At 38.7% G+C, this 22,849-nt stretch overlaps 1 protein-coding gene across 2 annotated transcripts; it reads right to left on the bottom strand.

Annotated features, from left to right (window-relative positions):
- Positions 1–2,302: 2,302 nt before the first annotated feature.
- On the bottom strand, positions 2,303–22,760 carry arih1 (ariadne ubiquitin-conjugating enzyme E2 binding protein homolog 1 (Drosophila)). Of its 2 annotated transcripts, none has more exons than XM_056254201.1 (14): positions 22,259–22,760; positions 20,355–20,422; positions 20,092–20,236; positions 16,336–16,428; positions 15,118–15,173; positions 14,444–14,510; positions 13,299–13,405; positions 12,958–13,000; positions 11,654–11,725; positions 11,431–11,561; positions 11,006–11,072; positions 10,654–10,914; positions 10,438–10,550; positions 2,303–3,056 (listed from the first exon to the last, which is right to left on the bottom strand). In XM_056254201.1, the coding sequence occupies exons 1-14, from the start codon at positions 22,541–22,543 to the stop codon at positions 2,972–2,974; spliced, it is 1,593 nt and encodes a 530-aa protein (XP_056110176.1). In that variant the 5' UTR covers positions 22,544–22,760; the 3' UTR covers positions 2,303–2,971. The 2 variants fall into 2 exon arrangements, with proteins under 2 accessions (XP_056110176.1, XP_056110186.1); XM_056254211.1 differs by having other exon boundaries at positions 11,015–11,072; positions 22,259–22,758.
- Positions 22,761–22,849: the final 89 nt, after the last annotated feature.

Below are 22,849 nucleotides of genomic sequence, written 5' to 3'. Positions count from 1 at the left end.
TTAAGTTCCTTAAAGATGAACTTAGAAATCAACATTTCTCCTGCGACAAAACCGTTTTAAGAAACTCGTTTAATAACATAGTGACATTTTTCTACATCCCATTTGTCTTGTAGGCTGTCGTTTTAAAAAGGATTTTCACAATACATACTACAAGTCTGGTGGTAAATGTTGCTAGCTTATAGTGTTTCTCACGGGACACAAAGTTGAAGAGAAGGTAGAACAGATAAATAATTTAATCTCATACCTGAACAATGAGCAATATCCACCCACTTCCGAAAGCCATGCTTTACAACCGTTACAATTCTTCAGTTTAGCCACATCAGTTAATATTGGTCTCCCTCTTGTGGACATTTTCATTGTGAACATTGAAATCAAAACTACTCTCTCTCAAATGTCTTATCTACAGTATGTGGTCACGACATCCATGAGCTTTATTTGTGGACTGCATAATCCTTTGGATGAGGCCCTTTTATATAAAGCACAAAATGCTTGTGTTAATGACAAACAATCCAAGCCAACCAAAACCCTAGATACACCAAACAAGCCATAACTTGAAATAAACAAAAGCACACAAACTAAAGCAATGTTTGCAACATTTTGCACTTTAATATTTGTTTTCTTCAAAAACGAACAACTAATTTCTTACACATTTGTACACTATGTATACAAGAAATCAAAAAAAAAATTAAAATCGCATAAAGAAAGGATACATGTAGAAAAGTATTAAAAGTTTTTGGATGTCTCAACAAAATGAGAGTAGCTGCTTTTTGTTACCTTGAATGTTAATTTTGGATGCTCATGAACTACCAGACATGATCAAATAGGCGTAACTGAGAAGCAAACAGGCCGGAAGGAGACAGTTACACACACACACACACACACACACACACACACACACTGCATACAGGGGCAGTATAACCATTCCATGTTTTTGCAGAACACACCATGCATTCCTTTGTAATGGAAACTACAGGGACCTGCAAAATAAGTAGCCGAACTTGGAAGATTTTCCCATTTATTATTCTGCAATATGCTTGCATGAAATGTCAAATTCTCATTTAATAGTCAATTGATTATGTTTATACCTGGAAGACCATCTCGGAACTCAAAAAGCTTGAAAACAAACTGCTATCACTCCCAGCACACAAAGCAAAATTATTAATAGGCAAACACAAGAGAATGATATTACTTTAAATGAAGAATGCATTTTAGGACATTTATTTTCATGGCGCAGATTTGAAATGAAAAAAAGAAACAAAGAAAAGCCAATATATGAATCACGCTTCCAGCAGAAAAAAAAAAAAAAAAAAAAAAAAAAATCACCAGTTTGAGACTGACACTTTGGTGTTGTCTGAATAAACCAACTTGATCTACAATGACACCGTCCCACCCGTGTCTGTCCCGGAACCCCACCCCAGTACCCCTGAAGAGAGGGTCTCAGTGCTTCAATGATAGCCACGGTGTTTCCACACACACAATTTGTACATTTTTGCCTGAACAAAGTGTACACAAATGCAACATCACAGTACAAAGGTTACACATCACATTCCCTGCAAACTATCATGACTCAAACGGCCCTTTGGAAACCCATCCCGGGTGCAAACGTGTGATTATTTTACTACGGTAAATTAATTTAAAGCAGTGTGGAGATAACAGTGGCTTCTGACTACTAGTTCGGCGGTGTGCAAAAAAAAAAAGGATCACGTGGGAAATGCCTAACCCTGTTTGTCAATGGCTCAGTCAGAACACTTGACAACAGATGTCAAGAAAGCAGCTCAACAGGCCCATCGGTTCAATTTAATCTACGTGAATGTTGGGCGGACAGAGAAAGAACCTCAAGCCGGGGTCAGGAACGAAGAATTAACTTCAGAGAGACAAAAAGAAAAAATATAAAAAGGTTATATGAGTGAATGTCACTCAGTTTGGCTCTCAGAAATTATTCATATAACTCTTAAAATCATACGATCCTAAATCTACCTAGGAGAAGAATAACAGCAAAGGCAGAGCAGAGGAAACCACTGTTCTGTTTGAAAAAATGTAACTCTTGGAAAAAGCAGCGAACATTAAACTACCCCCATTTCCTCCAACTGTAAAGCCAAGAAGCTCCCACAAAACTTCTAGTCGGCAGAAGCGCACCACCTTGGCATGATCTGCTGGATTTGGCCGAATATAGCCCTGCTCCGTCCCTGAGGAGCAAAGGGGAGGAGCGGAGGGAGACTCACGGGCTCCCCATTTACGTCAAGCGTATGTCAAGTCCAAACCTCTTTAGAGGGGCGATCCAAGATAGGAAAGACACTCAATCTACACAGCAAATATACATTTGTTTTTTAATATTTGTAAAGATAAATATCTTTTAAAAATGATGCAAACACATGCCACTCTTACTCTTTAACTTCCATGCATATGCATTATTTACAAATTGAAAAATACCGATTTTTGTCTTTTTTTATTCTTTTTTTGGTGTCCTATTCCACTAACGTCTGTATGCCAAAAAGTCGTCTCCTTACAATCAACATTCAGCAAACCCAAACCCAGATCTCGCTAGACATGGATTAAAGAATTAAAGCCATTTTGAAAACAAAGTCCATTTTCCACACACAAAAAAGATTATATAAAATAAAGTCAAACGGAACACGTCCACAAACATAACTGATAAGAAGGGAAAAGACTTCCGAGGGCAAGACCTTACAATGGCGAGCTTTTTGTTGGATTTCTCAGTCTTGCGCTTCACGCTGCTAACAATACTGTTGAACATGTAATATTTGTATTTTTAATATTCTCTAACTTTTGCATTTAAATATAATTTACTCTTATGCTTTTCATGGAACAAAAATCTGGGAAAATTCTGCAACGCCAGGGCGGTGTGCCAGGGAGGAGGCAGCAGAGGTCTGTGCTGCTCTCTCTTGTCATTGCATCAGCGCTCTAGTGGGTGGAGTTTCTCTCAGAGAGTCTGTGGTGTGGAGGTGTAGCCTCAATCCTCGATGTACTCCCACAGGTCCTTGTCGTAGCCTTCGTGAACGTGTTGCAGCAGCACTCTCCGTCTGCTCTCACAGTATCTGCACACAGGAGCATCAAAACGTGGATTGTTTTAAAGGAACAGAGCGCGGCAAAACAACAAGGCCAGAGAATGAAAAAGTTGCCTTAGATCAGTGGTGGAGCTAGAAAGTCTGTGGATAATTTGAGTGAATGTTTTGTTGTTCTTTTAAATGTATTTTTAGGGATGTCAAAGTTAACTTAAGTAAGGCATTTAAAAATAAATGTAACAAATATTAAATACAAAAAATATGGAGAGCGTGGCATTTGAGTCGTGCGTAGAACACAAAACTGACAGTATTTCCGGTGGAGAACAGTGTCTGGATCTAAAACCCTTATATATCCGTCCCTGCGAGTAACTGAAACCACACACGAAAACCAGCAAAACGCGGTAGACGCATTTGTGCAGCTCTCTTGCACTGTATGACGTGATATATATATATATATATATATATACAGTGAGGAAAATAAGTATTTGAACACCCTGCTATTTTGCAAGTTCTCCCACTTAGAAATCATGGTGGGGTCTGAAATTGTCATCGTAGGTGCATGTCCACTGTGAGATACATCATCTAAAAAAAAAATATCCAGAAATCACAATATATGATTTTTTAACTATTTATTTGTATGATACAGCTGCAAATAAGTATTTGAACACCTGTCTATCAGCTAGAATTCTGACCCTCAAAGACCTGTTAGGCCTTGTCCACACAGACACGGGTATTTTTATAACCGGAGTTATTCCTACAGCGTTTTAAAAAAAAATCCCGTCCACACATGCTCGGTCTCCGTCTACATGAAAACGCAAAAACACGCTATCAAGCGCGGTCAAGAGCATGCCATGCCAGCAGGCGGCGATATAAACCTTAACCGTAAAGCCACGTTGGCCAATCAGAAGCGCAAATCTGACGTCAAACACAGCGGATAACGGCGCACACTCTGACGTCGCAAGGCAAAAACCCCGGTTTCACTGTCTACACGACAACACTCTAACCGGCGTTTCTGAAAATCCTCACCCTGGCAGGAGTTTTCAAAAATGTTCGGTTTCAGTGAGTTTTCGTGTGGACTAACGGCCGAACCGCGTAAAAAAAGTCACGCTTATAAAAATACCCGTGTCCGTGTGGACAGGGCCTAAGGGGGCTTTCACACTGGCAGTTTAGTTCGGAACGGGGCACGGTTCGCATGAAAAATCGCTAATGTGAACGCTGTCATGGGACCCGGGTGCGCACTGGGTTACCGAACCCGAGACTACCTGGAGGAGGTGGTCTGAGTTCGGTTGCTCCCACACCGTGCCGTGGTTCACGTGAATGTGAAAGCAGCACGGACTCGGGTGCGCACTTGTTCAGGAAGTAAAGTGACCTGCGCATGCGTTTTAGCTTATTGTGATGTATTCAGTTAAATAAAACACTTGTAATGGATGATAGTGTTGATGATTTACCTTGGATACGAGCGAGAGTGAGCCTGCAGTGTATTCGTGCATTGCGCGTGAAAGCAGGGCACTAAATTTGGAAATCCACTATCTCCTCATAAGAGTCCGTTTGCAAGCAGCAGAAGGCCACCTTATGTGACACACGCACAGTAAACCTGTATTGTTCAATCAACTGCGCATAATAGCAGCGAATTTATAAAAAAACACAATATTGACCCGCGTTCTGTTTTCTATCATGCGCCGTGCACGTTTGCGATGACGTAATATGCACGCAAACGCACCAAAGTTTGATAGAATCAAGTTGAGGGTGAAACCAGACCAACGCTGCGGGGGGCGCCGGGAACAAACGCGCTCGGGCTCGGACCGCAGCAAACGAGCCCAGTGTAAAAGCCCCCTTAGTCTGCCTTTAAAATGTCCACCTCCACTCCATTTATTATCCTAAATTAGATGCACCTGTTTGAGGTCGTTAGCTGCATAAAGACACCTGTCCACCCCATAGAATCAGTAAGAATCCAACTACTGACATGGCCAAGACCAAAGAGCTGTCCAAAGACACTAGAGACAAAATTGTACACCTCCACAAGGCTGGAAAGGGCTACGGGCAAATTGCCAAGCAGCTTGGTGAAAAAAGGTCCACTGTTGGAGCAATCATTCGAAAATGGAAGAAGCTAAACATGACTGTCAATCTCCCTCGGACTGGGGCTCCATGCAAGATCTCACCTCGTGGGGTCTCAATGATCCTAAGAAAGGTGAGAAATCAGCCCAGAACTACACGGGAGGAGCTGGTCAATGACCTGAAAAGAGCTGGGACCACCATTTCCAAGGTTACTGTTGGTAATACACTAAGACGTCATGGTTTGAAATCATGCAGGTTCCCCTGCTTAAACGACAATTTCAGACCCCACCATGATTTCTAAGTGGGAGAACTTGCAAAATAGCAGGGTGTTCAAATACTTATTTCCCTCACTGTATATATATATATACACTCACCGGCCACTTTATTAGGTACACCTGTCCAACTGCTCGTTAACACTTAATTTCTAAGCAGCCAATCACATGGCGGCAACTCAGTGCATTTAGGCATGTAGACATGGTCAAGACAATCTCCTGCAGTTCAAACCGAGCATCAGTATGGGGAAGAAAGTTGATTTGAGTGACTTTAAACGTGGCATGATTGTTGGTGCCAGAAGGGCTGGTCTGAGTATTTCAGAAACTGCTAATCTACTGGGATTTTCACGCACAACCATCTCTAGGGTTTACAGAGAATGGTCCGAAAAAGAAAAAACATCCAGTGAGCGGCAGTTCTGTGGGCGGAAATGCCTTGTTGATGCCAGAGGTCAGAGGAGAATGGCCAGACTGGTTCGAGCTGATAGAAGGGCAACAGTGACTGAAATAACCACTCGTTACAACCGAGGTATGCAGCAAAGCATTTGTGAAGCCACAACACGCACAACCTTGAGGCGGATGGGCTACAACAGCAGAAGACTCCACCGGGTACCACTCATCTCCACTACAAAAAGGAAAAAGAGGCTACAATATGCAAGAGCTCACCAAAATTTAACAGTTGAAGACTGGAAAAATGTTGCCTGGTCTGATGAGTCTCGATTTCTGTTGAGACATTCAGATGTTAGAGTCAGAATTTGGCGTAAACAGAATGAGAACATGGAACCATCATGCCTTGTTACCACTGTGCAGGCTGGTGGTGGTGGTGTAATGGTGTGGGGGATGTTTTCCTGGCACACTTTAGGCCCCTTAGTGCCAATTGGCCATCGTTTAAATGCCACGGCCTACCTGAGCATTGTTTCTGACCATGTCCATCCCTTTATGGCCACCATGTACCCATCCTCTGATGGCTACTTCCACCATGTCACAAAGCTCTAATCATTTCAAATTGGTTTCTTGAACATGACAATGAGTTCACTGTACTAAAATGGCCTCCACAGTCACCAGATCTCAACCCAATAGAGCATCTTTGGGATGTGGTGGAACGGGAGATTCGCATCATGGATGTGCAGCCGACAAATCTGCGGCAACTGTGTGATGCCATCATGTCAATATGGACCAAACTCCCTGAGGAATGCTTCCAGCACCTTGTTGAATCTATGCCACGAAGAATTGAGGCAGTTCTGAAGGCAAAAGGGGGTCCAACCCGTTACTAGCATGGGGTACCTAATAAAGTGGCCGGTGAGTGTATATATATATATATTAGATTGGTTTATTATAAGCGAGGCGCTTGAGTTTGCCCTAAACAGAGTGTTAGCTGCTCAATTACTTGCTCTCATGACACATAGCAACACAGCTAAAAGTATTTTTAATATGTTGGACCTTTTCTTGAAAGTAGCCTACATTTACCTGTTGACACATGGCTTCACAAGCACCCGTAAGAGCTGTGAATGTGATGTTTGAGTTGAGGGAGGCACAACGCGCAAAAGGGCCGTTTGCAAAGTATACAGTATTTTTGTAATTCCGCTAGGTGTCACTAATGTCGCAGAAACTACAAATTTATCCTTTAAATGGTACGGTGCATCGGCTTAGGACACACAAAAGACGCATTTAATGTATGCCGGAAGTATTTTATAATTAAGAATGTAATAAAAGTGTAATATAATAAATATTAGTTGCCAATTATAAATAAAATAAGTAAAATTTAATTATAATAAAAATAAGTATAATAAATAAAAATACAATTATTCTTTAAAAAACAAGTTGAAATAATGCAATGACTTTAACAAACGCATAGACTATTGATTAACAACCTCGGATAGTGACAGTAGGTCAACTTACAGTAAGTTGGTCTTTAACGGTTTATTAGTTTTCGTTAAAAAAAAAAAACACGATGTGCATTTCGTTGAACGAGATCTGACAGCAACAGCACATTTTTTGTCTTGGGCGAGTGATTCGTGGACAGCATTCCCTGCTCATGAAATCCCCAATATACCAGCAAACCAATGAGAACGCGGGACAATGATGACGATACATAACAACAGAGCATAGGCACCAAAGCTGTTGTGGATCCGCTTAGCCGAAGCCCTCCGTAACTGGTAGATTTGAAGAAAATTACAGTCGTTTGGCAAATCAACAAATGACAGACAGTTACATACGTAATACCAAAATTATATCATTCAAGCTATCGTACACATTTACGGAAGCCCTGAACCACAACGTTAAAAAAAAAAAAACTGTAAAAAATCCCAAAAAACTAGCATTTCGAGACTAAAGTCGAAATATTTCGAGATTAAAGTCGAAACCGCAACGTAAAAAAAATTTCTGAAAAAAAATTTCTGAAAAAAACCCCCAACAACTAGCATTTCGAGATTAAAGTCGAAACATTTCGAGATTAAAGTCGAAACATTTCGAGATTAAAGTCGAAACATTTCGAGATTAAAGTCGAAACATTTCGAGATTAAAGTCGAAACATTTCGAGATTAAAGTCGAAACATTTCGAGATTAAAGTCGAAACATTTCGAGATTAAAGTCGAAACATTACGATAATACAGTCTTCCATAGAAGTGTGTGCATTCATAACAGTGCGGGTCCACTGGCTCAGAGCGCGCATGTGTGTGTAAAGAAATGCACTTGTGAAGTCTAACTGCCATGGATAAACACAAAATAGTAGCTTTTTACTTTTATCTGGGCTTTCAACAAAATTCTACACAGGTGCTAATCTACCAACAATAATTACCATGGCGTTAGACGTATAGACGAGCGTACAGACTCCGCCGGAGTAGGTATCACAATGGTCCAAACTTTATGTGGCAGTGTTTTTGAGGTGTTTTCGTGCTCGTCTAGGCAACACTATCTGGGTCGAGAACACAACAGTAACCGTTCGGTCTCCCTCTTCACCGTAAATACGTTCTGGATACATTTTAAGTGCATCATTCTGTATCCAATCATTTGGCCGGATCCCGCGATTTCCTCAGATTTAATAACCACTAATGGTGGTTGAGGAGAGATTCTCTGATGTGATTGTAAAGCGCTTTGAGTGTAGGCCTAGTAGACATATGAAAGCGCTATATAAATGCCTCATTCATTCATTCATTCATTCAGTCTGAAAAGTGTTTTCCGGGTTGGTTTTCCTATAGGCTAAAGTCTATTCCGGCGCAGTATATTTTATAACGTCCTATAATGGTAGCCTAATGCTGGTAGACTGGCACCTGTTGAATTTCCTTTTGTTGAAACAAAACACACACACACACACACACAGTGTGAAACACTCAGACCATTATGAATGCCTGTGTGTGCGGCAATGTGAAACAATGGCAAGCACACGCAACTTCTACAGAAGACTGTATTCTCGTACTCTCGAAATGTTTCGACTTTAATCTCGAAATGTTCCTTTCGACTTTAATCTCGAAATGTTCCTTTCGACTTTAATCTCGAAATGTTCCTTTCGACTTTAATCTCGAAATGTTCCTTTCGACTTTAATCTCGAAATGTTCCTTTCGACTTTAATCTCGAAATGTTCCTTTCGACTTTAATCTCGAAATGTTCCTTTCGACTTTAATCTCGAAATGTTCCTTTCGACTTTAATCTCGAAATGTTCCTTTCGACTTTAATCTCGAAATGTTCCTTTCGACTTTAATCTCGAAATGTTTCTTTCGACTTTAATCTCGAAATGTTCCTTTCGACTTTAATCTCGAAATGTTCCTTTCGACTTTAATCTCGAAATGTTCCTTTCGACTTTAATCTCGAAATGTTCCTTTCGACTTTAATCTCGAAATGTTCCTTTCGACTTTAATCTCGAAATGTTTCTTTCGACTTTAATCTCGAAATGTTTCTTTCGACTTTAATCTCGAAATGTTCCTTTCGACTTTAATCTCGAAATGTTTCTTTCGACTTTAATCTCGAAATGTTCCTTTCGACTTTAATCTCGAAATGTTCCTTTCGACTTTAATCTCGAAATGTTCCTTTCGACTTTAATCTCGAAATGTTCCTTTCGACTTTAATCTCGAAATGTTTCGACTTTAATCTCGAAATGTTTCTTTCGACTTTAATCTCGAAATGTTCCTTTCGACTTTAATCTCGAAATGTTTCTTTCGACTTTAATCTCGAAATGTTTCTTTCGACTTTAATCTCGAAATGTTTCTTTCGACTTTAATCTCGAAATGTTTCTTTCGACTTTAATCTCGAAATGTTTCTTTCGACTTTAATCTCGAAATGTTCCTTTCGACTTTAATCTCGAAATGTTCCTTTCGACTTTAATCTCGAAATGTTCCTTTCGACTTTAATCTCGAAATGTTCCTTTCGACTTTAATCTCGAAATGTTCCTTTCGACTTTAATCTCGAAATGTTCCTTTCGACTTTAATCTCGAAATGTTCCTTTCGACTTTAATCTCGAAATGTTCCTTTCGACTTTAATCTCGAAATGTTCCTTTCGACTTTAATCTCGAAATGTTTCTTTCGACTTTAATCTCGAAATGTTCCTTTCGACTTTAATCTCGAAATGTTCCTTTCGACTTTAATCTCGAAATGTTCCTTTCGACTTTAATCTCGAAATGTTCCTTTCGACTTTAATCTCGAAATGTTTCTTTCGACTTTAATCTCGAAATGTTTCTTTCGACTTTAATCTCGAAATGTTTCTTTCGACTTTAATCTCGAAATGTTCCTTTCGACTTTAATCTCGAAATGTTCCTTTCGACTTTAATCTCGAAATGTTAGATTTTTTTTCTTTTTTTTTTCGCTGCGGTTCAGGGCTTCCGTACACATCAAACAAGGGAATTTATATTAATTTATAGTGTTAGTATTAATTAGCGAGTCCACAAATGGCTTGGTATGTAGAGTGCATTTGTAGCTTATATGGACTGCACTTTTTTTGGAAAATGCTGTACATTTGTGAATATTTTTGCAGCAAAAACTGCTAGCAAACATTGTGTTTTTATTGTTGCATTGGACTTGTTGTGAATGGGTCTTAAATCCATGCTTGTCATAGTCAGACAAATGTTAGTGTTAAACTAAATTTCTATTTGTACACTTACCTATATTTATCTTGTACTTTCTGCTTAATGTCCTGCAGAGAATCTTGGGAGATGTCTCGTTCCAGATATCCAGACAGAACCTCGGTGGCATTCTCCAGATCGGCCTGGTTATTCTGGGTGTAAACACACAAACCATCAAACATTTAAAATGACAGATTTTTCATTTTTTTTGACAACACAATTCAATCATATTACAAATGACCATCTCCGGTATACCTCGAAGATGATAGACTGGTTGTTCTTCTTGAGGTAGAATGCAAAGACGTAGGTGAACATGAGCGTGGAGCGGCACTGGCACAGCACGTCCACGGCCTTCTTCAGAAACTGCACCTCGATCCACGACATGTTGTGCTGCTGCATCTCCTCCATCTTCTGTTTGACCTGGGCGTACAGCTTGTGCTCGAAGCGCAGGCTCTGCATGTGGTTCATGTAACGGTTGCAGTAGAACAGGTACCTCTGCAGGGCTGCTCTGGAACGCTGCGCAACACAGATCAACATGGGATTAGAAGAATGTTTAAGATTAAGAACTAAAATTTGAATATTCAAACACCAGCACAAAAGGACTGACATTATTTACCTCTTGAGCATCCCGCGCTGCCTTGGCATCATCCTCGTTGTAGCGATTACAGTTATACCTATGGGTAAAAAAAAGAAAAAACACATTCCAAGAATTAGTACTATTAGCCAATAATGTTTTGCATATCAATAAACAAATGTAAATTTCAACAAAATCTGTTTACAAACACATCATGAAACATTAAACTCTGATTTTCAGTGATCGTCAGCAGAATGTATATAATAATACTATTATTATATTGGTGAGGAGTTGTTTTATACGTAAAGAGGCTTGAGTTACACACACCTTGTAGATGCTGAGCTTCGCCATACCTTAATTCACATCATTAAAATGTGATCGGCAAGTTGAGATACTGCGCATCGAATCAATAAAAGTGATTATTAGCTCTTTGCGACCAGTAGCCAATCTGAACCTACCATGCAGAGCCATGTGGCTCCCAGGGCCCCAGGCAAACCCAGCAGAATTCTGCTTTGCAGTTCTGGTTTCGGCACACCATGTGGTTGCAGCCACCATCTTTCTCTATGGTGACGTGGCATTTCGGACATTCCTGCAACACAACGGCAAGACGGCTTTTATTCATCTGGGTCATCAGATGCCACAGAGAAAAGTTCACCACACAAAGTGAGTCTAACCACTGACCTTTGTATTTGCTGCGATCCAGTTTGATGTCTCACTGTCATCATCACATTTTTTTATCCATTTCCTTAACCACTGGGGTCGAGAGGTAAAATAACATCAGAGGACATACAAGAATCAAAAAAAGTGAGGTATTCATGACACAGAATATTACATAAAAACATGTACAAGAGCAGGGAGTTGCGGCAGTGCTTATGAAGGGTTAAATGATCTCTCTCAATGGAAGATGATTGTAATCCCCATATGAGAAGCACAAGGGACTAGAAGATTCCTTTGTTTTTGCCAAGACTACCCCCACAATAACAAGACAAGTCTCTGAAGAGCCTCTTAATGCTGAGAGTAGGAGAGGTGGCAGTCTGCTAGCTTTCTTTGTTCAGATAGAAAAACTTGCCATACCAAATCAACATTTCCCCTGCTTTCTGCACAGTAAATGTGCATTACTTCATTCAGTGCTGTCCTTTCAGAATGGAGTCACAGAGCGCCGCAAACAAACAGCAGCCACCTTTTACAGTTCCTGCTGAACTAAAACAATGAGCTTATGTGTTCACGCTATAAGAGCTGGCAACCTGTGATGTTCTACTCTGTGCGGTTCACAACCACAGATTCATATTTATGCATTTCTATGGCAACACTATCAATGTGAAATAAATCTGCAGCAGTCAGGTGGTACCAGCGCTTTTTAAGCTGTTTACGTTCATTATTGTTGTAATGTTATGTGTATGAGGTAATTTAACGCCGCCTCTTGTTCATGTGTTTTGGAGGAGGCTTGGCTTTGGAGACACTCTGAAAGGATGGGGTGGGATCTTATGATTTCAGAGCTAGCTTGCTATTGCTAGCCTCTCCGAAATTACCAACCCTACCTTTAATGGCAATGGAACTGTGCATTCTACTAATAAAAAAATACCTACTCATTTTGCCTCAGAATTTATACACAGTGGGTGATTTGCACATACATTTTGTAAAAACACATCAATGTAAAAAATAAATAAATAAGTGTATTTATAGAAAAGTATGATCCAGGTTTTTCTGTCAGAAATAACAGTAACTGCTAAACTGTGAAAAACAGAAGCCATTGTTGACATTAAAAAAACGTACAAGACACAAAACCATGACTCAATATATTTATATATAAACACTGATAGCATTGTTGTGCAATTCTAGATGATCTTAAAGGGACAGTTCACAGAGGAAAGAAATTCATACAGGTTTGGAACAACGTGAGGGTGAGTAAATGATGACAGAATTTAAATTTTTGGGTGAACTATCCCTTTAAGGATTTTTTAAAATACAATGAGTCCTCAACATACCTTACACTTCACTGGATCGTGCCAATTTTCTCCACAGTTGAAGCTGGAAATGAATTGAGAGCACATAAGCATTCTCTGATCTAGCACAAACATAACAAAAACAAAAACTCTTTTAAAAGTGTGAGTGTATGTATGTATGCACATTTTCCTCTAATGGCTCTTATGACTCTTCTTTGCTTAGTAAAATTAACAGGATGGCACTGGTAATCTTATCCATCAAAGCTACCTGAGTTCTGTGTCACTGGCTTGATCAGGTCTGCCCTGAGCTGTTGGAAGCCCTAAACCTGATCTGAGGCCACGTACTAAAAGTATTTGATCTCATTATCAGTTCAGTGTCTTACCAAAACTGCCGACCACATTTGCACCGTACAGGTTTGGCATCTGGGTACTGTACTTTGACAACGTGATGACAGTCAGGTGCTGGACACCATTTTAACAGTCGGTTACACTGCAGATAAAGAGACCAGAATAAGCCAGATTTACAAATCACAAGTGAAGCAACTTAATGCTTCCATATCTGATGATTGATGTTATCCAGCATTATTTGAGAAATGTCTTGTTTCAATAAAAGCAAAGAAACCTGACCTTTAGTACAAATTGTTCACATGATCAATGTCACAAATTTGCTTACATTAGATGACCAAGAAATCTTTTTTTTTTTTTTTTACATTTCTTCACTGTATTTCACAACTTTATTTTAAATTAGCCAAAATCTTAAAGGGATACTCCACCGTTTTTTCATATTAAACTATGTTATTCCCTTAACTAAGACGAGTTGATACATGCCTCTCTCGTCTCAGTGCGTGCACTAAATCGCTCTGTCTTGCGGCGAAACTTTGTTAGCACTTAGCTTAGCCCAGTTCATTCATTAGGATCCAAACAGAAGCGACCAAACACCTCCACGTTTTCCCTATTTAAATACAGTTACACAAGTAGTGTAACCTGACCAAGAATGGTGACACAAAATAAAATGTTGCGCTTTTCTAAGCGTGTAAAATCGATAACTATAATGTATGGCGGAATACCATAGCAAGTGCTTGGGAGCACTTCGACTCGACGCAGTAATATCATCACTCCTGAAAAATCCTCTCCCCCCCCCCCCCCCCCCCCCCCTCTCCGGAGTGATGATATTACTGTCTGAGTCGAAGAGAAAAGCACAACGTTTTATTTTGTGTCACCATTCTTGGTCGAGTTACACTACTCGTGTAACTGTATTTAAATAGGGAAAACGTGGAGGTGTTCGGTCGCTTCTGTTTGGATCCTAATGAATGAACTGGGCTAAGCTAAGTGCTAACAAAGTTTCGCCGCAAGACAGAGCGATTTAGTGCACGCACTGAGACGAGAGAGGCATGTATCAACTCTTCTTAGTTAAGGGAATAACATAGTTTAATATGAAAAAACGGTGGAGTATCCCTTTAAAGCTTTTATTTAGGTTTTTCTTTAAATCCCAGATTACACTATATAATAGAATGGAATGAAATCCCACCTCTACAAAACTATTGGTTATTAAATGCTGGTACTTCAACTTCACTTTCGAATCTGTAATCAGTCGCCTGTTGAAAGAATTGAGACATATTTAGATCAGACAAAAACAGACATGCATGCTTCTACATAATATATTTATTATCCACCAAAGGCCACAAAGAGCATATAAAAAGGATCAGACCCTGTACCTGCGTCTTAAGCCCCGTCCGTTTTTAACAGGTTAAAAGCAGCAGGGAGATCATATGTAGGTTAAAACAACTGTGCGGATCCAAAATAATCTAACTGAATGGACAGGAGGTGCTGTGTTGTGACTCCAGCAAGACAGGGTAACAGTGTCCTACTTCTGAATAGGAATAAACTCTATCAGCTCATCTAGGGTAACCATAATATACTTCAGAACACACCATTAAGAAGAATTAATCTTATGAGGCTTTTATATATCACGAGCAATGGTGACATGAGACAAAGGGAGAGGAGACCGACTACTCTTAGAAAAATACATTGGAGGAATTTTAATGGCATGATTTTTTATGTGATTCTTAAAACAATTCTAATGCTGAGATTAAGGTATTACTTTTACTGAAACAACTGCTACATAAAAAAATTTTTGGAGGAACGATGGCCACAGAGAGAGAGGTAAAAAAAAAAATACTGATTTATTTCTCAAACACTTACATGACTGTGTTGTCATCCACCAGAATATCACAGCTATGAGCAGGACAAGAAATAGTCTAGAATGGAAACAAACAAGCTTGTGTTACAATAGGTCAGAGAAACAGAAAAAAAAAAAATCTGCTACGGCCAGTGAATAGCTAAACAGCTAAAAACACAACCGCTGCAGTATTTACATCAGCCTGTCAGAGTGATAGGCTGCTTTCTCATGTGTATTTGTGTAAAAGCGAGTACTCTCAGAAGAGAGACTGCATCTAATAGGAATGCATCAAATGTCAAATGCACTTCTCGGTCAAAATGCTATAAATATAGTCTGTTACATTCACATGAGACAAACAGTCAGTCAGTGTCAAAACATTTGATTTGTGCATTAGACCTTGCAGTGTAAATGCAGCGACTGCCAGTTATGTCTACAATATAAAGCAAGCAATGTCTACATATGAAATGTGAAGAAAAAAAAAATCACTGCTCTTCATTTACTTTACTTAAGGCAATGTTTACTTAAGAAGTACTTGACGGCTACACTACAGTTCAAAAGTTTGGGATTAGTACGATTAAAATTGCTCTTTTATTTTTATTCGGCAAGGATTCATAAAATTTATCAAAACTGACAGTAAAGACATTTATAACATTACAAAAATATTCAAACAAATGCTGTTCTTTTGAAGTATCTATTCATCAAAGAATCCTGCAAAAATGTATTGTGGTTTTCACAAAAATATTAAACAGCACAACTGTTTTCAACATTAATATTAATAAGAAAAGTTTAATGCACACCAAATCAGGATATTAGAATGATTTCTGAAGGATCATGTGAGACTGAAGAATCATGTGACACTGAAGACTGAAGTAATGACAGCTGAAAATTCAGATTCAAGACCACATTCAGATCAAATTCAAAACATTAAAATAAAAAACAGTTACTTAATATAAAGTAATATTTCACAATATTACTGTTTTAACTGTATTTTGATCAAATATCCACATTTATGTATGCATCCACAATGAGACTTCTTTCAAAAAAATCCTACCGACCCGAGACTTTTGAACTGTAGTGCATATAATTCATCTTCAGATGTTTAAATAAAGGGGTGTTTATATTAGTTTTGCTGTGGCATTAAGAGCCATGAAAATTCACTGGTATTGGTATCAACTACTGACATTTTGGTAGAATAACAGACCAATCCAAAGGCTATGTGTACTGAGAGCTGGAATATGTACCTGTCCCATTCCTTCCTCTATGATTTTGGTGGTTAAGTAATCGCCCCAGCACTGCATGCAGAACTTGTGCCCACATTCCAGACCAGTGAAGTACTGCAAAAGAACAGCCGACAACAAATCCACATTTAAAATCAGAAGTTACAAATTAATAACACAAGTTCTGAGAACAGCGTAAATGTTTAAATACAATTTCATTAGGGCTGGGTTAAATATATAAATATATTAATGAACCAATTGGGGTTCCCTGCATAGTTTACAACATTAGTTGAAAGATATATATTTTTCTTTTTCCCCCCAGTAATTTGCCATATATTGTACCCGATACGTACCCCAATTATTGAATCGAAATTGGAACTGGATCGAAACGCGAGCTTGTGAATCGAAATCAAACTGAAACGTGACATTTTTGTCAATACCCAGTCCTAAATTTCATGACATGAAATAGCCTAAGAACTGAATGTCTTTCTTCTTTTAGGGTGGATCTTGCAGACTCAATAAGGAACTATAATATACAGAAATACAAATGTCAAATACTGCAAAACATTAAACCTAAAAAAGCAATGAAAAAAATTCTAGATAACAGCTATCCAGTGTTGTGTGCCCATGAAATACAATGAGCATTGTTCTCTCCAACAGATCGATAAAACCAACAGCACTGTTGTTTTGGCTCAGAGAGTGATCTTATGAAGCAGTTCTGAACAGGTGACAGAAGAGTCAGCCATAGTGATTATCTACTGCTCCTACAAAGTATCCCTTTGTCATGCGTTTTATAGTCTCATGTAGGGGTGGGCGATATGACCAAATTCTTACTTCATGATATGAGAAATTGTATTTCATGATAACGATACATATCACAATATAGTTATTTTGTGTTAATTTTGTCTCATTTCTGTTATTAAAAATTAGAAAAAGAAGCAAATTACAAACAACAGGACAAATACAATGACAAAAATATGATTTCATTTAGCCTAAACAAATTATGTTTTTCAGGCACAATAGGTTTATTTAACATGTAGGTTTTTTTTATTTTATTAAACAAGATTTAAAAAATAATTGTACAAAGAAAGTTCATAAACATTTCAAAAACTGTCAAGGATAATATACACAAAAAAGCCAAACCCTTATTTCCATTGTGGTCCTCTTAGTTAGTACTAGTTAGAATTAGTACAGAAATTTAACCAAACAAAAATTAAATATTGCATAGTAGGCTGTTTTAATTACATTTAAATGTATTCTTATTAAAGCTGGAACAAAAAGGTTATTTAGTCAAGAGCAGTAAGTTATTTTTTCTTTTATTTGATTCACATTAATGTCACAGAGCAGCAGGTAGGTATATTAGACTGCTGTCACTTTAAGACCAAAGCATGGATCCAATTTACTGATACACATCCGATTTACACCCAACTGTTTGAAATTAACAACCGGCAAGCCACCAAATGCGGGTAAAAATCAACTGTGGCGGGTAATGCTGTCAAATCACTAGCCAATTTGGCGTGTTACTTATTATGTTTACTCACTTTGCTGGGGAAATGTACGCCAAATCTGCGCAGTTTTAGCGCAAATACTCAACTCGTGAGTCATCATGATATATTAAATACAGCGTATTGCGCAGAATCTGCGCATATCTGGCTTACTTGAACATGAACGTCACTACGCAACAAATAACAGCGCGCTTGTTCATTTGCATTGAAGCAATAGCGAAGATTAAAAAGCATTTGTTTACAGAAAAGACACTGTTATTTTCCAACATTCTACATTTTTTATGTTAATTATGTTTATGTTTTTTAAGCTGACGTAGTTAATCTGGTTAATTTCTTCTTTTTTTGGCTAGTAAAAGTTCTGAATGGCAGGTAACTTAAAAATTTAGAAGGCAAATTGTCCGGTGAGTGAAAAAGTTAATTTCAAACTCTGGTGGTAACGATATATATCGTCATACTGCCCAGCTCTAGTTTCAGGCCCCCTGGTAGTAAATGCCTGGTTCTCTCTCTTGGGACAACAGACAACGCAGGCAAGAACAAATCAGCTTAATATTTGTGGTAGGACTGACGCAAGCAGAGTATTGCTTACAACAACATCACAAGTACTTTAACAACACTGTGCAGACGGCACTAATGGTATTTAGGGAACATCTCTTGGGAACAGAGTGGTGGTCAGCTTTATGAAGCAACACAAACATTGAAATCTGAATTAGACATTGGGTCAAATTAATCACCCTAATAAACTGATATACTGCATACACCCGCAATCAGATTAAACTCAGTTAAGCAGAACTCAACATCAAACTGATGATAGTTAAATTTCCCAAAAATGAAGTTAGCTAGCTGTATCATGTGACCCCCAACTGACCCTTTACTTTGAGCAGACAAGCAGTAAGAAAAGAACTTTCACCGGTTGCTATTCCAGTTAAATAGTTCAGTCACAATTCAAAGCAATTAATAGAACAGTTTCCAAATCCCTGATGCTTAATCCAGAGTTTTCTTTCAGACAGCCACATGACAAAGTTAATCGAAACAATACATGCATGCCACAATTAATCTATCCTTTCCCTGACATACACACAACACTTCTCAAGGTTTCCTGCAAATCCAAAGACCCGCCTGTTCCTCTCCTCAACTGCTTTGTACACAATTTGAGTAATCCAGTGAAGAGATTACTGACGAAAAGAGCTCATTAGAAATCCTTCCTGACGGCTGAGACACTGTAGTGTGTAGCACAGAGTCAGTGGCAAACACGAAAACACAAGATATATCCAAATAATACTGCATACCACCTTCACATACCCCACAATGCAACAGCATCCAATCCATGTGGTAAACAATCGGTTCACACTGCTAAGCGATTCAACAGATCCACTGAAATAAACAGTCACAGATGGAATCTTGCATTTTATCAAATGATTTTGGGAGGAAATCTATGGACTTCTGTAGAATGGATTTATACATAGCAAATACACAACTGTGCAAAAGTTTGGGGTCCAATTTTGTTTATGAAAGTAATCAATACTTTTATTTAGCAAAGACACATTAAATTGATCAAAAGTGACAGTAAAGTGACTATTACAAAAAAGAAATATTTTAAAAAAAGTATACTGTTCTTTTGAACTTTCTATTCATCGATTCCAAACAATTTTCAACTAATATTAATGAGAAAATTATATCCGTTAAAAATTATATCAATAAAACGTATATAATTTTATTATATTAATTATCATAAAATGATCAATAAGAAATGTTTCTTAAGCACCAAATTAGCATAATAGAATGATTTCTGAAGGATCATGTGACACTGAAGACTGGAGGAATGATGCTGAAAAATTAGCTTTGCCATTCAATAAATAAATAACATTTTAGAATATATTAAAACAGAAAACTATTATTTTAAATTGTACAAATATTTCACCATTTTTTTCTAATGTATTTTTGATCAAATAAACGCAGCCTTGGTGAGTATAAGAAAATTCTTTCAAACATGAAAAACAATCTTTCCAAAACCAAACTTTTGAACAGTAGTGTATATTAAATGGAGCTGAGACTGAGAGTACCACACTTTTTTATTGACTAAAATTATTAATCAAATTAGCCAAACTGTCAAACAAAGAACATTCCAGGGATAGAGGATGTGCAGAACAGTGTGAACGGTGGCAGTTGTATTTCCAGGCACAGATTTCATGTGAGTCTGCTAATAAAATATCAGCACAGCAGCCGTGGAAATAGATTAATCAGAGGCAACGAAAGCGACTGCGCTGAGGGCACTGACCGAGTTAGGATAGTTGAGATAGCAGATCTGACATGGCATGTCCTGTGCCGACGATCTTGTGTTCATGAGGCGTGTCCGAGACTTCTTGCTGGGGTTTATAACATGACACTCTGAAAACAGCTTGTCCAGGTTACCATCAAAGTACCTGCAAAGGAGATAAACGTTAGATTATTCTCAAACTTTGTTGGTTCAGTATTGAATAGAGACAGGTGTTAGCTGACTAATAATCTGGTGGGAGGGAATAGACCACAGAGAACAATTACCTTTCCATCAGCTTTTCTTTGTCCCAGTTGAAATGACTAAGTAATATTCTAGTGATTGTAGCAGGATTCTGTAACAAGAGACAAATGCATAAATCATTTTATATTCCGCAATTGTGTGTGTCTGTGTGTACAAGACAGATATAGTTATACTATAGTTTGTATAAAGTATTTAGTTTTACTTTTTACTTACAGATCAGTTATACTTTTGACTACCATACTGACAAAAATATTAATAAAATTACGTTAATGGTCACAAACACCTAATTTTCTGCTTAAATCATTGCTAAATTAATAATTTGTCAGGAAAACAACTGATATTGATTATTGGCATTATTATTACTTGACAACATACTAATTAAAGGCCAAATAACGGCTAGTTATTTGAATGTCTAATATATATGTAATATATGTGTAAATATTTCACTACTAATGTTAATCACAGTGCTGATTGCCTACACAATGCTACAACAAATACTAAGGGGGTACTAGGGGGGAGGGATGACACGTCCACTATATGTATTGGATTTAATCCAGTACGTCATCGCAATACAGACTGCGAGGACATATTGGGGTTTGTGGCATGAAGGACAATGCTTCAAAGAGCAGCAATGTTTTTTTTTTATTAAGACAACAGAGTGCATTCTTGCTTGTTAGGGAGATAAAGCATGTACCACAATACTCCAAAAAGTTTATCAAAGTGCATAATGACAGGCAGTCCAGAGGGATACGAGGAGACATAACCAGCATAACCTTCTGAATTTCACAACCATCCCTGAACTAAACCAGGGTCTTCATTGGGTTCAGTTGAAAATGTCAGGCATGAGGAAAGCTTGCACTGCACTGGGACAAACAAACCGATTAAACTCCAACACAGAAATGGGTGTACTCTGTACTAGATATATTATAAAGTGAGGCACAGCATCACTCAGCTCACTTTAACGTATCACAATAACAGCATGCACACATAAAAAGGCGTTTGCTGACTGCATAGAAGGTGCCAATCTGACAAATAAACGCAAAATCTGTAAATTAACCAGCATAAACAAAACAAAACAATCCAACTGCTGTTAGCAGAGTGAAATGTCGAGCTTCACGAGACTTTAAACAGCCTGTGGCTATGACTCTGCAGCAGAAAGCAAACATTAATCATGACTCAAATTCACTTTGATGAGCTATTTTTGTGATGTTTAATCAAACATAACCAGCCATGATGAAGCATCGGTTCCGCCATGTTGTTGTCGGGAGCAACTAGAACTAGGTAACTCACACATGCTAACGCGACCTAACCCATATAAGCTAAACAGATGATGAAGAGGACACCTTCTTCGTCGGACTATCAACAACCAGCCCTGAAGACATGTGAAACATATGACGACATCGCAATATAGCTTTTTTTAATGTACTTAAACTGGGGATGTTTGCTCGTGGTTAGCTTACCAAGCTAGTGTGACCAGGAACAAGGGGACGCAAATAAAATGGAGAGATTTACAATATCATTATTTTACTTTATGTGACTTGGTTTATGATAAGTTCAGATGCAATCGTTTTGGCAATAGAGATGTACTTTTGTTTGAATTAAGCACACTGAAGGGAGACATGTCAGCATGATTTTATATGCAGGTGAACTAGAAGCTAACGTTAGTTAAGCATCTTATGTCATTACTGGATGAGTTGAGGACAGGGTTGACGCAAACATGCTCCTTCATAACCATACATGTATCCTGTTGACGTATCAACACTGTCTTTTCATTCACTTTGGTTTAAAGGCCAACTGGTGGCTTTTTCACGTTTCGTGTTGCCAACGGCGGGGCAAAGTTTCCGAGAACGGTGTAAAAAAAATCTCTTTTGTTATAACGGGTATTCCAGGGCGATCTGAGCCCAGGGGGTGACCTGAAAACACTTACCTGGATGACCTCGTTGACCTCCCTTATACACTCCACCATATGCTGCAGGATCTGTTCGGCAGTAAGAACTTCAAAGCGGTAATCTTCCTCATCCTGCCCGGGCCCGAGGCCGCTTCCCCCGGTCTCCCCGCAGTCGTCTCGCTCTCCGCCGGCCACCACGGGATCAACCAACTCCACCTCGCCGAGCTCCAGGGTGTCGTCCGCGGTCTCATCTTCGCCGCTGTCTTCGCTGCATTCCTCTTCCTCGTCGTCGAATTCGTAATTGTAACCCTCGTCTGAGTCCATGACTGGGTTGCTTTTAATGTAGCGACACGCCAAGTGAGATAAGTTCGATATGTATTATTTGGCAGACAGAGCAAAACAAAACGAGAATACTTCTTTAGCTGCTAGCATTCCAGTTTTTCCAGCAGCAAAGAAAACAACAACAGAGGAGCGACGCTGCTGCTGGCCCAACAAAGAGACGCAGCGTCACGGGCCGACGCCGAGTGACGTCATGTGCGTGACACAAAACAAGGAAAGTTGTTAGGCAGCTGCATTAAAATGTTGATTTGCGATCAAATAATGAATTTGAAACTACACCAAAATATAAAA

Source organism: Rhinichthys klamathensis, unplaced genomic scaffold (genome assembly GCF_029890125.1).
Source record: "Rhinichthys klamathensis goyatoka isolate OS25496 unplaced genomic scaffold, OSU_Roscu_1.1 h1tg000005l_1, whole genome shotgun sequence".
NCBI classification, from domain to species: Eukaryota; Metazoa; Chordata; class Actinopteri; order Cypriniformes; family Leuciscidae; genus Rhinichthys; species Rhinichthys klamathensis.
This window is presented reverse-complemented; position numbering and strand designations above follow the sequence as displayed.